This window comes from Polyodon spathula, chromosome 11 (assembly GCF_017654505.1).
Source record: "Polyodon spathula isolate WHYD16114869_AA chromosome 11, ASM1765450v1, whole genome shotgun sequence".
In the NCBI taxonomy this organism is placed as follows: Eukaryota; Metazoa; Chordata; class Actinopteri; order Acipenseriformes; family Polyodontidae; genus Polyodon; species Polyodon spathula.
In genome coordinates, this window is record NC_054544.1 from 22,991,327 (window position 1) to 23,005,218 (window position 13,892).

Sequence of the window (13,892 nt, forward strand, 5' to 3'; positions counted from 1 at the left end):
ACCTTAGGGGTTACATTGTTTTCTTTATACTTTAATAAACATGTACACTTAGATGTGAGGCTCTGGAGCTCTAAGAAACATAACTCCACCCAAAACAGCTGACTCATACTTCAGGCTAGGAAAATGACCCAATAACTAGTTCAATTGTTTTCGCAAAGTGACCTGGTGATGGAAGGGTTAACAGAAGTGAGTGTAGATGCGTGCCCTGCAAAAGGGGATGGCCCTAGCTGGCAAAGATTGAGGAAATAAACAAAAAAAAAAGCAAAAAACAAAAGAAACCTCTCGGCACTGTCTATCCTGACCGATCACTTACAGGTAATTCCTTCTGAACTAAATCTCAATGTATTAATATAGGGAGCATTATTGATCTGGAGTTTGTTCTCAATGTGTTCATTTTCCAGTTCATTACATGTTATGTGGTAGTGAGGTCAGTGTATGCTATGTGAATGTGTTTACAGAAGTAAGATACTTTCTATAATCCTTATGTCCTGATCAACATATCAGGTCAATTAATATATCTGTGGGCAATTTTGTTTCATACTGTTGAGGTTAGGAAAGACTTTTGTATCAGTCTACTCTTCATTCCTGTCAGATCTCTTGTTTTTCCTCTTATAAAAATTTTACATTTATGTAAAAGCATAATAAAGCATAATTAAAGGAAGGTAAATCATAGGTAAATGCAGTATTGCAAAACATAAGCATGGAAAAACTGTCAAAATGATTACCATTCAAATGAGCTCTGGTAAACTTTTATAAGGGTCTTGAGATTTCACTTTCACTTTCCCACAAATTCTGAAGTGGTGTATTTGGGCTGTGTCTTACAAAAACACAGGACATATTTGGTTTCACTTTGTCGTCAGTAAACACAGCAAAACTGTTCGGAAAAATATCCCATTGGAAAATACAGTACATAACAATACTGTCTTGTCATGTGTGCATGGTGTAATGCAATAGAGGATTAAAAACACACTACTGCCTTTATACTAGAGGGAAAATGAGTTCATCCAACTCTTCAATGATCTAATCCTACCCCTAGAGGTTAATTTGATACCAACCTATGTACTATTAGCGTGTGGCAAGCAGGTGCAGTGAAATTACTGTGAACCAGTTTATGCATTGCACACTCCTGTTATCACTAGAAATATCTTTACAGGCTAGATGTTTCATGTCTGGTGTTTGTACTCTGCGTGTCTGTGCACAAATCAATTGGCCTTCAAAGAAAATATTTGAACCCCAAAAAGTTAGTTGAATATAGTGGGTAAAGACCCTAAAAAAATTGTTCTATTTTTTTTTCTGAAAGGAAATAACACCAATTAATAAGATGAAGAAGAAACAATGTAAGATTATTTACAAGCGCTTACAAGTTTTCAGTAGAATTTCCCATTTAAGTATTAACAAGACCCAATCTTCACAAGAGACCAGACTGCACTTTCTGATAGTTTATTAACCATTTTTTTTATAAGGTAACCATTTTTGTTTCCTAAATTGAAGCACTCCAGATCATTGGACTGATTCCCAACTTCTTTTCGAGCATCTGGCTTTCTCCATGGCTGCAGGAAGATCCTTCTCCAAAGATCAGTTTACGTGTTCAATATGCTTAGGTTTGTTCATCAATCCAGTCACCACTCCATGCGGACACAATTTCTGTCTGCAGTGTATCCAGGGGTACTGGGATCACAGTGATAATTGTACATGCCCTCTGTGTAGGAAAATGTTTTTAAGAAGGCCTGTTCTCAGCATTAACCGAATGGTTGCTGAACTCACTCAGGACTTCAGAGCGTTGACAGTCGATGCTCCTCAATCATGCCCCGCTAGGCCTGAAGATGTTCCTTGTGATGCCTGCACTGGGGAAAAGCTGCAAGCTGTAAAATCCTGCTTGGTGTGCCTGGTGTCTTTTTGTGAAGCACACATCAAACCTCACTATGAAGGAGCAGCATTCAGAAGGCACAGACTGGTGGATCCTGTCTGCAGTCTGGAGGAAAGACTGTGCACACAACATCACAGCCTTCTAGAGCTATACTGCAGGACTGACCTGACCTGTATCTGTGTGTTATGTCTGGAGGCAGAACATAGACATCATAACACAGTCCCCATACAAAGAGAATGGGCAGAGAAAAAGGTAAGGTTGTTTTGAACTAAGAAAGCTCAAACCCCAGCATACTTGTTTGAAACAGCAACTCGATTCTTGACACAGGTTAAGCTGTGTGAGGCTAATATGATATACTGGACACAGGTTCTCAGTGGAGAGTGGTAGTTTGAGAAGAAAGCTTCACTGAAAGGAGGCTCAAAACAAAAAGGAGCTAGAGCTAAGGCATACAAATTGAAGATTACATAAAATCTTCTTTCTTTTTTTAGTGTAATAAACAGAAAATAAGTAACATTAAACAAATTGTCATGGTGAGTCAGTCACTCTTTATAGATGCTGCTTTTAGCTGGCAAGTTGTCAAGCAACATGAGTGGTATATGGACGAGTTGTATTAGTGTATAATGAAAAAAACATGTAGGAGAACACATGGAGAAACAGAAAAGTACTCTTTGTCACTGTTTACACAGAAGAACCTCCAAAACATGCAGAGCGAAATAGAAAAAGAAATCCAAGAGAAACAAAAAGAGCTGGCTGAACTGAAACAAGTTGGGAAGTCATGCAACGTGAGTATTGACAAACATCTTCTCTTATCCCACTGAATCTATAAAAACATATTATAACATGAACCAGTGCCACAAAAGCTTGCTAATGCTACTGTTCAAAATGCCGTAATAATATCTCTCTCTGTTAGAACTCTGTAGAGAAAGAAATGATGAAAAGCGAAAGGATTTTCAAAGAGCTGATCCACTCCGTTGAGAGAAGCTGGACCCAGCTGGTTGAAGAGATCACTGAAAAAAACAGAGCTGCTGGAAAGCAGACAGAAAAACTCACAGAAGAACTGGAGATGCAAATCACTGGGTTGAAGGAGAGGAGCTCCAGGATGAAGCAGCTTTCAGAGTCAGAGGATCACATCCTTTTTCTCCAGGTAACATTCTGAAGAGTTTGCATTTCCAGCGCTGAATGACCTCCAGAATGGCCCGGGTTTACAGGTATTAATCACTTTTCAAATCAAGTAGATCTCACATAGAAATGAAATAAAACTTGAGTAAACAGATATGACTTATCTGTTGAAGAGGTTAAGCCGTACTGGTCCCTATTCAAGAAGGTTTATTTTGATGATACACTTGAATAGAATCAGCTGACTATCTATTGCCACATAATGGGAGCAGGTATTACCCCGTTCATGCAGAGAAATGGTTAGAGTTATAAAATGGTAGAATAGATAAACACACAATTACGTAGTTATTTAGGGGCTACCCCCTAGGAACAAATATTTGATATTTCCGAACATATAGAATACACAAAGAATGGAGGCTACAAGACAACCTTGATGAGTTGAACACGGATTATGTCTTTAGAGTACAACAGATTTTGAAACTAATTTGCAGTGCCTGTAGCTTTCCTCTAAACAATGTGTGGTCTCATAATGCAGTCAAATAAAACAGTGGGGCTGGGAACTTGTTCTTATGGGCAGTGTGACCACTTCAGAACTGAAGTAACAGTTTAAGAACCCCTGGAGACACAAGGAGTTTAAGAAAGTTTACAAATATGTTAACAATGTTCTCTCCGATATTATTATGGGATTTATACAGATTCAGAGGTTTTCCATTACAAATGTGATTTATCGACCATTCCGTTCTCCTCACCATTATTACTGCCCTGCCAGGGTATATACTGAAGTCAGGTATACAAATTTACTATACATACTGTACAGCTCTGGCCAAAAGTTTAGCATCACCTAGAATTTTAGGATTGATAGATAAAATTATATATATATATATATATATATATATATATATATATATATATATATATATATATATACATAAGCTTAGATGTTTCATTTAATATCATGTAACCATCATGGAGACTGTTTGTCTGTCCATCCGACTTTCTATATGACAATGTTTAGTTTTCACACACATCTAATCAATTATGATGAAGCTTGATATGGTCATACTTTAGCCCAAGATATTAAGAGTCATAATGTATGCATCTTGTTTGTCAAAATTACATTATTACATGCACAAACAATGCATATCGGTCATGTTGATACACTTTTGTATAGCTCTAATTTTCAATTCAAAGCTGTGGCAGGGGGTGAATGCCACTGAACTGCTTGTTTTTCTGCGATTTGTTGCAGAATTTCCAGTCTCTCTGTCCTCCTCCCAAAGCCGCAGCCTTACCCAGAGTCACTGTTAATCCTGACATCAATATAGCGGCTGTAAGGAAAGCTGTATCTGAACTTAAATACTGCCTCATGGATAGCTTTGACAGAGAACTAGTGAAACTATCCAAAACAGGTTGGTATAAACTGCTTTGGTGTTGATTCCCAGGGATAGAGCAACATTTTTAAAGTTAGTTGTTTTTTTAATTGCAAAGTTTGATGCATCTTATATCTTAATACAGTTTATCTATGGCTCTATTAGAAGGCCAAACAAGAGCTGGTCATGCTACTGTTAAGCATTGTGTTTAACCAATTGATACCGTGATGGATGCTTAATAAGAGATCACACACATGAAAACTACATCATTTTTTTCTTTTTTGACTAACTTTACATACTTGAGGCATTCAATTATATCACATTTCTTTTCTTTTTTTTTTTTTAGAACTGGAGAACATTCAGAGATATGCCGGTATGGGTAATTTTACTTTATTTCCATAACCTGCTTCTAATATTATGAGGACATTAGTAGAGATGTTTGAAATGTTTGCTCTCTTCTCCATGATACAAGATTTTTTAAATTAAAAGTATATCAGTTAGTAATATTTCAATGATCAATATTTTCCCCCACTTCTGTAGCATAATGTTTTCACTTCAGATCCTGGTACAAAGATTTTGTAGTTAGATAAAAAATATGAAAGATACACAAACATATTTCCCAGCACTGTAAGCTTTTTGTTTTGTTTTTGTTTCATTTTCTAAAAGGGCGGAACTAAAATGCTGTAGATTGTGGTTGCATAGGGTTTTATATTGCTTAAAACTCATTCTAGTGCTAAGCCTTTCAGCAATTGAAAAATGCCATACATTATGTGACTTGAAATTTAGAGGCCTGTTCCCATGTTGTTTTGCTAACATAAATTCTACCACACTGGCTAGCAGTAGTGCTTCCTCACGGTGGTGCAAACACAGCACTTCCGAGAGTTCTAATCAGTTATTAGGAAGCTGCTGTTGCCAGACGTCACTACAAATTGCTAAGTACCATATTTACTCAAATTCAGTGGGAGCTACTTGGATTTGAGGGTGTGTCAGAAGATGGAGACACAATCGAAAGGGTATTTTTCCTTGCGAATGCAACAGAAAGTCACGGTGGCCAAATTAAACAAAGGAGGCCATTAAAACCAGGAAAGTTCAAATTTATTTGGGTGCCAGGTAAGAATTTTCCTACTGGAATAATGTTATTTGAAAAGCAAAAAAACCTTAAATCCTATATTCTTAAAGGATTTAAAATAAAGTTAATGCAACACCAGACCACATACTAATAATTAAAAAACTAGCCCCCAGACCTGCGCTCTGCGCCCTTTCACTGAATAGTCAAAATACTAAGGGTCTGACCATCTTAATTTGTCAAAAAAAAAAACAATAGGACAATGAGAATAGAGCTAAGAATTTAGAACAAATATTAGTTTGCTTATTGAACCACAAAAGAAAACATAACAGAACATTAACATACTAATAATAGTAAAAAATTAACACTAGAAGCACCAAGTGACTTTTCCTAAATATATGTAATAGATATACTGATGTCATTTGCATATTGCCAAGAAATTGACATTTATAAGCACATTTACCTAGAAGTGCCAAAACCATTTTAATCAGTTATTTCAATACATATTTATTTATCAAATATAGTCTATAATCCTGCCTGTCCTTTTCAATACAATCAGTCCCATGATTAAGTGGCGCCTACCTGTTTACATTCTTTGAGCGCTTCATCTAGACAATGTGGGGAAGCTATAAAAAAAAGGCTAACAAGATGCTCGGATACATTGGGAAAAGTGTTGAATTTAAATCAAGGGAAGTAAGGTTAAAACTGTACAATGCACTAGTAAGACCTCATCTTGAATATTGTGTGCAGTTCTGGTCACCTCACTATAAAAAAGATATTGCTGCTCTAGAAAGAGTGCAAAGAAGAGTGGCCAGAATTATTCCGGGCTTAAAAGGCATGTCATATGCAGACAGGCTAAAAGAATTGAATCTGTTCAGTCTTGAACAAAGAAGACTACGTGGCGACCTAATTCAAGCATTCAAAATTCTAAAAGGTATTGACAGTGTCGACCCAAGGGACTTTTTCAGCCTGAAAAAAGAAACAAGGACTAGGGGTCACAAATGGAGTTTAGACAAAGGGGCATTCAGAACAGAAAATAGGAGGCACTTTTTTACACAGAGAATTGTGAGGGTCTGGAATCAACTCCCCAGTAATGTTGTTGAAGCTGACACCCTGGGATCCTTCAAGAAGCTGCTTGATGAGATTTTGGGATCAATAAGCTACTAACAACCAAACGAGCAAGATGGGCCGAATGGCCTCCTCTCGTTTGTAAACTTTGTTATGTTCTTATGTTCTTAAAACACGCCTCTCTGAGTCATAGGTACACCCCCCCCCTTCCCCCGGTGTATAGGATTGGAGGTTCATTCTTAGCTCTATGCACAAAACAATGGCAATCGGAACCGATGCCTTAGAAAGTGGAATACTAGAATGCCACAAAGTTCGGTTTGGACCAAGTTTGTGCTCAACCAGATGGCAAGACAATATTCAGTCAAAGGAGGATCTCATGATGGCCTGTGGATGTATTTTATAACATTTTAGACCTAGCAGCCATCAATGCATATGTTCTGTACAAGGAATGTACCGGGGAAAACTGCAACAGGAGGTACTGCATCTTGCAGTTAGCCATGGAGCTTCGGCAAGCACATATGGATCACAAAAGGGCATAAGACGGCCCTTCTGGCAGCGCTGCAGACCCACATGCAAGAGGAAACAGTGCCAGGTTGTAAAATGCAACAACAACAAAACTTTGGATGTCTGCAGAGGTTGTGGAAGGGCAGTGTGGTAAATGCTCAGGGAAAGTGGAGAAGTGTGTATTGTGCGTGGAGCTGTCAGGTATGTAGGCTAAATAAATGCGTTATGTAAATAGTTTATTGTATTATAGCTATTTATGTTTTGAGGTAGTGCATTATATACTATTTTTTTTTTTTTTTTTTTTTTTTTTTAAAAAAGACCATTTGATGTTATTTTTACAAACAAATAGAATGTTTATACAATTTTGTATGTATAGAGACCTGTTACAAAATAGTTACTAGTGATTTACTAGTTTATTTTATTAAGTTTTTCTTGTTTTGTACTGCTCCATTGCAAATATCCCCCCCCCATTTAAATATGGTGTTTCTGCTATGCAAATGTTTCATTTGACGCAAGTAATTTGAAATTCCAGCGCTTCCAGTGTTAGAGCTTTACATTTAAGATATTCAGATTACAAAACAATAAAGAAGATTAGTCGGGTCAGCGAATTAAAGTCCAGTGTAATCAATTTTGTCGGGCTTTACAAAAATAAAAATAAAAAGATAATGAAAGAAATTAACTAATTTCTCCACAGCATTCAATCGCATTTTCTTTCCCCCCCCCCCCCCACAATATTTAAATCAAATCAGAGAGGATTAACAAAAGGGGGAAAAAAATAAGAAGGCAAACATAAAAGAATAATCCTTTGTACACTTTTCTTCTAACAAAATCCTGGAACACAACGATAAAGTGTGCTCACTGAAACCAGGACGTACTACTTGTTTCATCATTAGATCTACACTCACCATGATGCCCCTATTAAACAATGACCTCTCTCCAGTTCAGGGCATGTGAGCGGAGTGGAGCGCTCATAAACGCTGCTCTTTACTTTCTTCCTCTTTGAAACCGCTCGCTCCAAAGCTTTTATTTCCCCAGTCCACTACGCACGTGCTCCGCTCTGGTGCTTTTAATTCTGCAGCCAGCTCCATTCACGCTCCGCTCCACTGCTAGCGTAAATCACTCCAAATGCAGAAATGTGCGAATCGGTTCTTTTGGAATCGGGTACCCGGTATGGTACTGACGAAACAGATACAAATATCAGGGATTATATATATATATATATATATATATATATATATATATATATATATATATATAGTGAAAGATCCATGCCACTCTCACGGTTCGTTGTCCCTTTAAGACAGACCCAGGACACCAAAAATGGAATTTAAAGCGCTTGCGCGCTATTTTTAATAAACACAAAAGGAGATAAACTTTTATCTAAACACATAACTCCCACTGGAGCATTAGCTATACAGGCAGGATCGCCCTAACTATAACTCCAGACAGCTAAGCTGTTTACCAAAAACACAAAACCCTACAGTTTAACACAGTACCTTTTCTGAATGCTCTGCACCAGAACACACGTTCTGCTTCCTACCCCTCAGCAGCCCCAAACAGACTGGCTGCATTCTTTAAATACCCTGCACCTGGCTCTAATTTACAATTAACACCAGGTGTAGGGGATTACTAAACAATAAAACAATTAAACCATTAACACCCAAATGTGCATTCTCACATGTTCTCTGCAGGGAAGGATTTTAACCCCCTTCCTGCCGTGTTAATATATATATATATATATATATATATATATATATATATATATATATATATATATATATATATATACATGTGTGTGTGTGTGTGTGTGTGTGTGTGTGTGTGTGTGTGTGTGTGTATGCTTAAATTTTGTTTTAATTGTATAAGCTTTGTGAAATGTGCAATTAACATGGTTCATGTACAAGCACACAATGGCTTTCACTGTTGCAATAAAACTGTTACTGTGCAAATTGGATATTAGTTATTATTTTGTTAACTTTAATGTTACAGGGTGATTTCATAGATTGCACAATATTGTCGGAGCATTGCAAAAGCTACACCGTTTATGGATCATATCTTCTGTATACAGTGTCAAATATATCTTTTGGAGTTGGAGTGGTGCCAGAAGCTTTCCACTTTACCCACTCCACTCCTCACTCCACTCCGCTCGCGTTCTGCTCCGCTCCATGTTACATGCTGTGCTCCACTTAAACAGGCCATTGTAAAGGAGCATCTGGATGAGATGCTGGCTAATGGGGTTGTCAAATGCTCTTTCTGTGGATGGGCTTCCCCAATTGTTTTGACTTTTAAGAAAGTGGCTGAAATAAATTTTAAGGTAATTTACCGTTGTCCAGCTACCGTAAACAGCAAGGACTACCATTCAATACTGTAACCATACTGTGTTTTACATATGTTATTTTCCTATTTGTTCACTAATTGTTTCATGCTGGCACCTAGAAATTAAAAGGTAATTTAATATATATATATATATATATATATATATATATATATATATATATATATATATATATATTTTTTTTTTTTTTTTTTTAAGAACTAAATGCGACTTGCATTAAGGGTATTTTTTGGTCTTCAAATTTAGGGGTGTGACTCAAATTCACAGGCAACTTAAATTTGAGTAAATACGATATATATTTTTGGTCCCAGTATAGCAACAGTTGGAGAACCCTGCATCCACCGCTACCTGGTTTATATTCCAATGTAATTCTCACCCATATGAAGGCTAGAAACAAAGTGCTGACCTATCAGATCAGTAGAAAAACTATATACAAGCAGAAAACAAAATTCACTATGATAAGGAGAGCCATCATAATGGTGCAATTTAATAAAGTCATGTTAAAGTCACCATTATTCTTTTCTCTATTCCCCTCCAGTTGATTTAACTCTGGACATGGACACAGCAAACGATGGACTTATCCTTTCTGAAGATGGGAAACGAGTGGTGGGTAAAGATAAAAAACAATTATTAGAAAAACGTAATCTACCATGTCTCCCTTACAAGCCAAATCGATTTGATAATTTACTCTGTGTTCAAAGCTATGAAGGCTTCACCTCTGGTAGACACTACTGGGAGGTGGAAGTGGGAAAGAAAACTAACTGGGCTCTAGGAGTTCATAGAGAGTCTGTTGATAGGAAAGGGGGAATTGAATCAAGCACGACGACTGGTTTTTGGGAGCTGTGGCTAGTCAATGAAATGACATTTTTAGCTGTCACTGATCCACCAACTCACCTCTCCCTAAGTCTGAGGTCCAAGAAGGTTGGAGTGTATCTGGATTATGAGGAAGGACTTGTCTCCTTTTACAATGTAGAGACTGGCTCTCATATCTACACTTTCTCTGACAAATTCACTGAGAAAATCTACCCATTCTTTTGTCCCGGTTATAAAGAGGGTCATAAAAATGAAGACCCATTAATAATCTGCCATCCTGCTGCTACACTATCAAACAGACTGTTGCTGAATAAATAGAAAAAATTGCTTTATCTGTGTATATGGACAATAGCATACCTTACTGGACGTGTTATATAGAGGATACTTCATAAACATACTGGAGTTTTTCCATGGATGAGGAAAGTTGAATAAGCCATGAGCCCCAACTGAGCTGAAGATGGTCATCTTCATGAGTAAAGGAAACCCAGCACTCTCTATACATTACTAGAGTATTCTGTCCATCCTTCTTTTCATCATATTCTGCATCTGCTAAAACTCAACACTTTCTCTATAAAGAAAAATCACTGAGAGGCAAGTTGAATTGATATAACCAACACTCCGGCATGCTTGGAATTCTGGAGTATCTTGTTTAAACATTAATTGCTGAGAGAAGAGTCAGACACTGTAGGGTTTATCAATGTGAAGACATTGTGAAGGATGTGATCATTCCAGCTGAAAATGGAAGAATGGGTTTAGTTCACTAGGAGTACAGAATACTTGAAAATTACAATTATGGGTTGGTAAAATGAATTGCAGGCTATTGTTGTATTGCAATTATTGTTCCTAGAATTCTATGGATTACAAATTCAGTTTCATGCCACATGTTGTGTGCACCTGGAGATATGAATTGCTAGGAATTAGTCCGATTTCAAATTTGCTTATACACTAATCAGTTTTATTGATCTTGATCATCAACTGCTTAAGGGACCTGAGGCATTATATTCTGTAGTATTTGATACTGTTTTACTGTGCTGCAGTATATAACCAATTACATTGTAAATAAAGTTGATTTTTAAAAGTGTTTTTATTTTTTTCCGTCAGTTCTACTTACTGAATAAAATTATTCTCAGATCTGGCTGTACTATAACCAAACTACATCTCCTTTCTTAACCTCACTTCCACACAAAAAAGGCACTTCTCTTTTTTTTGTTGAATTACACACTGCTTCGTCTTTCATTGAATACACTAATTTGTTGTGTCTCTTAAGCCCAGCATACACAAAGAAAACTTCTTCAATCAAAAATGTTCATGAAACAATTGTAAGCAATATGTGATAACTCCAACTGCACAGTCTGAAAATTGAGGAAAAGGTATTTTTCACATTGAACACGCATGACGTAGATATCATTATATATTTGTTTAGCAGCTGTCAAAGCCACATGATCAACGAGTCACATGTATAAAGATGCTCTCTTTATTGGCTAAAATGATTCTAGTGTGTGTATTGAAAAAAATAACAACATATCAAACAAAGTGCATGTTGGCAGTGTCATGCTTCCTATATTTATATTTGTTTATAGCTTAAATGGTAAATGGTAAGGTACAAAGTTTAACTACAAAGGAATAAGTAAGGTGTGTTCATATTGTAGTGATCTTGGAACTTTTGAACTGCTGTATCGCTGCCCTTGAAGGGACTGTAAACACTTGTATGTTTGTTCACTTGTTTGTCATTCTTGTGTATTGTGAGACTGCCCATGCCATTAGGTGAAATGGGGGGGGGGGAGGTTGTAAAAGTGTGTATGTGGGGTGGGGGAGATCCTTTGGGGATCATAATTAGGAACGTATGTGTGTGTGTGTGTGTGTGTGTGTGTGTCTGCTGGTGTGTCTGGGGGTAAATGGGGAGACGAGTCTTCAGTGGCTGAGGTAGTTCCTAGAGTTGGAGGTTAGTCCAACGCGAGAACTGCAGGGGTGCAGAGGTTGGGAGGAGGGGATCACATGGGCTGGAGCTATAAATAGTGGCCTCAGGGGTCCTCCATGTTAGTGGGTGAAACGTTGTACTAAGAGAAACTGTGTTGTTCTGTGATGAACCAGGTAAACGAACAGTGTGCTACTTTATGGGGAAAAACACTATATGGCTTGTTGCAGAGCTCTGCAGCCAACATGGCCTCTGGAATGCGATGAATTGCATCCACGTTAGACTGCAATGTGGAGATGTCGTGTGCCGACACCTGGAACTGCACAAACTCGATTTCCAGTACAGAAAAGATGCACTTCTTGTTGAGTGTGAGGTTGTGCTTGGTCAGCATGCGGAACACCTGGCAGAGGCGCTCGTCATGGATGGAGGCATTGGGGCCATGCACCACGATCATCAAGATAGAGAGACACGTCTGGGACGCTGGCGAAGACAGAGGACATGATCTTTTGAAAGCAGCTGGGTGCTGAGCTCAGACCGAATTAAATGCGGGTGTAGCGGAAAATGCCAGATTGTGTAAGAAAAGCAATAAGGTCCCTGCTGCTAGGGTGTAAGGGAACCCGGAGGTAGCCTTGGTGTAAATCAAGATTACTGAAAATCATGGAACCGTAAAAGTGGGTGTTGAGCTCCTCCACCATTGGAAGCAGGTATTTATCTGGGACAATGGCTGTGTTTACAGCTCTCAGGTCCACACAGATGCAGAGCCCCCCTAACTTATTTGCTATCACAAGGTTTGAGATCCAGGGTGAAGCGTTGATGAGCTCAGTAATCCTAGAATCCAGTAGGGCCTTCAGCTCAGCTAACATTTGATCCCACAGAGTGAGGGGAATGCGACGCAGAAGCTGGATCACTGGGGTCACCGTAGGATCGACCTTGGGTTGATGAGTGAAGACGAAGAGGCAGCCCAAGCCATCAAACAGCGCCGGCCATTGGCGTTGCTGGGGGGAGGCAACAAGTAGGATCTTCGTACCGGAGTTGTCAGTCAATGAGAAACCGAGTCCCATGAATAGGTCGAGATCCAGGAGGTTGGCCCCCTTGCATGTGACATGGAATGGAAAGGCCAGCAGAGACCTTGTGCCTTAGCACACTTGCAGCTGGAGGGAGCCCAGGACTTCAATTCTAGCATGTCCATAACCACTCAGAGTGGTGGAGGGGTGCTGAAGGGGTAGGTGTGAGAAAAAACTGTTTGTAGATGTCAAAATTAAGCCGAGACACCTTGGCCCCAGTGTCCAAAAGCAGGGGAAGGCAGACATCCCTGAGGTATACGGCACAAGTCTTAAAGTCAGTAGGGTTGGAGAGCAGAGTGTGCTGCTGCTGGGGTGGAGTGACACCACCTGGCAAAGTGGTTCAATATATTACAGTTTCTGTAGGTTTTCCCCCGTGGGCAGTCAGGAGCTCCGGATTCATGGAGACATTATGTATTTATTTATTTTGTATTCTTTGTTAGTCAAGATTTATTGTTGGACCCACAATTTCCACAACGCTGCCTAAAACAAGCAGGAAGTTGCTGCACTGGTGGACAGGAAGACCAGGTTTCTTTGTCCTGTTGCAGTAAGGGAGGGTGGACTTTCTGTACTGCAAGTTCAGTAGTTGTAGCACAGAGTGAGCCCCAGTAATTTTAGCAGCACAGGCAAAACCAAATGGCTTTGGCCAGAGTTAACTCATCATATTCGAGTAACAGCCTCTCACGGACTTGCACACTGGAGGTTTTCTCAATAAGTAAGTTTAAATTTAAATAGCAGAGCCAATTCCCACAATGCAGCTGTATATTGGAGAATGGACTC

General features: G+C 38.7%; 1 protein-coding gene across 1 annotated transcript; it reads left to right on the forward strand.

The window, feature by feature from the left end:
• The first annotated feature begins 251 nt into the window (after positions 1–251).
• On the forward strand, positions 252–11,141 carry LOC121322945 (E3 ubiquitin-protein ligase TRIM39-like). Its single transcript, XM_041263589.1, has 7 exons — positions 252–315; positions 1,492–2,119; positions 2,554–2,649; positions 2,778–3,011; positions 4,230–4,389; positions 4,697–4,723; positions 9,862–11,141. Exons 2-7 carry the CDS (start codon positions 1,547–1,549, stop codon positions 10,452–10,454), a joined length of 1,683 nt encoding a protein of 560 aa, XP_041119523.1. The 5' UTR covers positions 252–315; positions 1,492–1,546; the 3' UTR covers positions 10,455–11,141.
• The last annotated feature ends 2,751 nt before the right edge of the window (positions 11,142–13,892 follow it).

Coding starts and splice junctions, on each gene's coding strand:
- LOC121322945 (XM_041263589.1), top strand. CDS start 1,547: ATGGCTGCAGGAAGATCCTTCTCCAAAGATCAGTTTACGTGTTCAATA. Junction 2,120..2,553: donor GAGAATGGGCAGAGAAAAAG/GTAAGGTTGTTT, acceptor CTGTTTACACAG/AAGAACCTCCAAAACATGCA. Junction 4,724..9,861: donor GAACATTCAGAGATATGCCG/GTATGGGTAATT, acceptor ATTCCCCTCCAG/TTGATTTAACTCTGGACATG.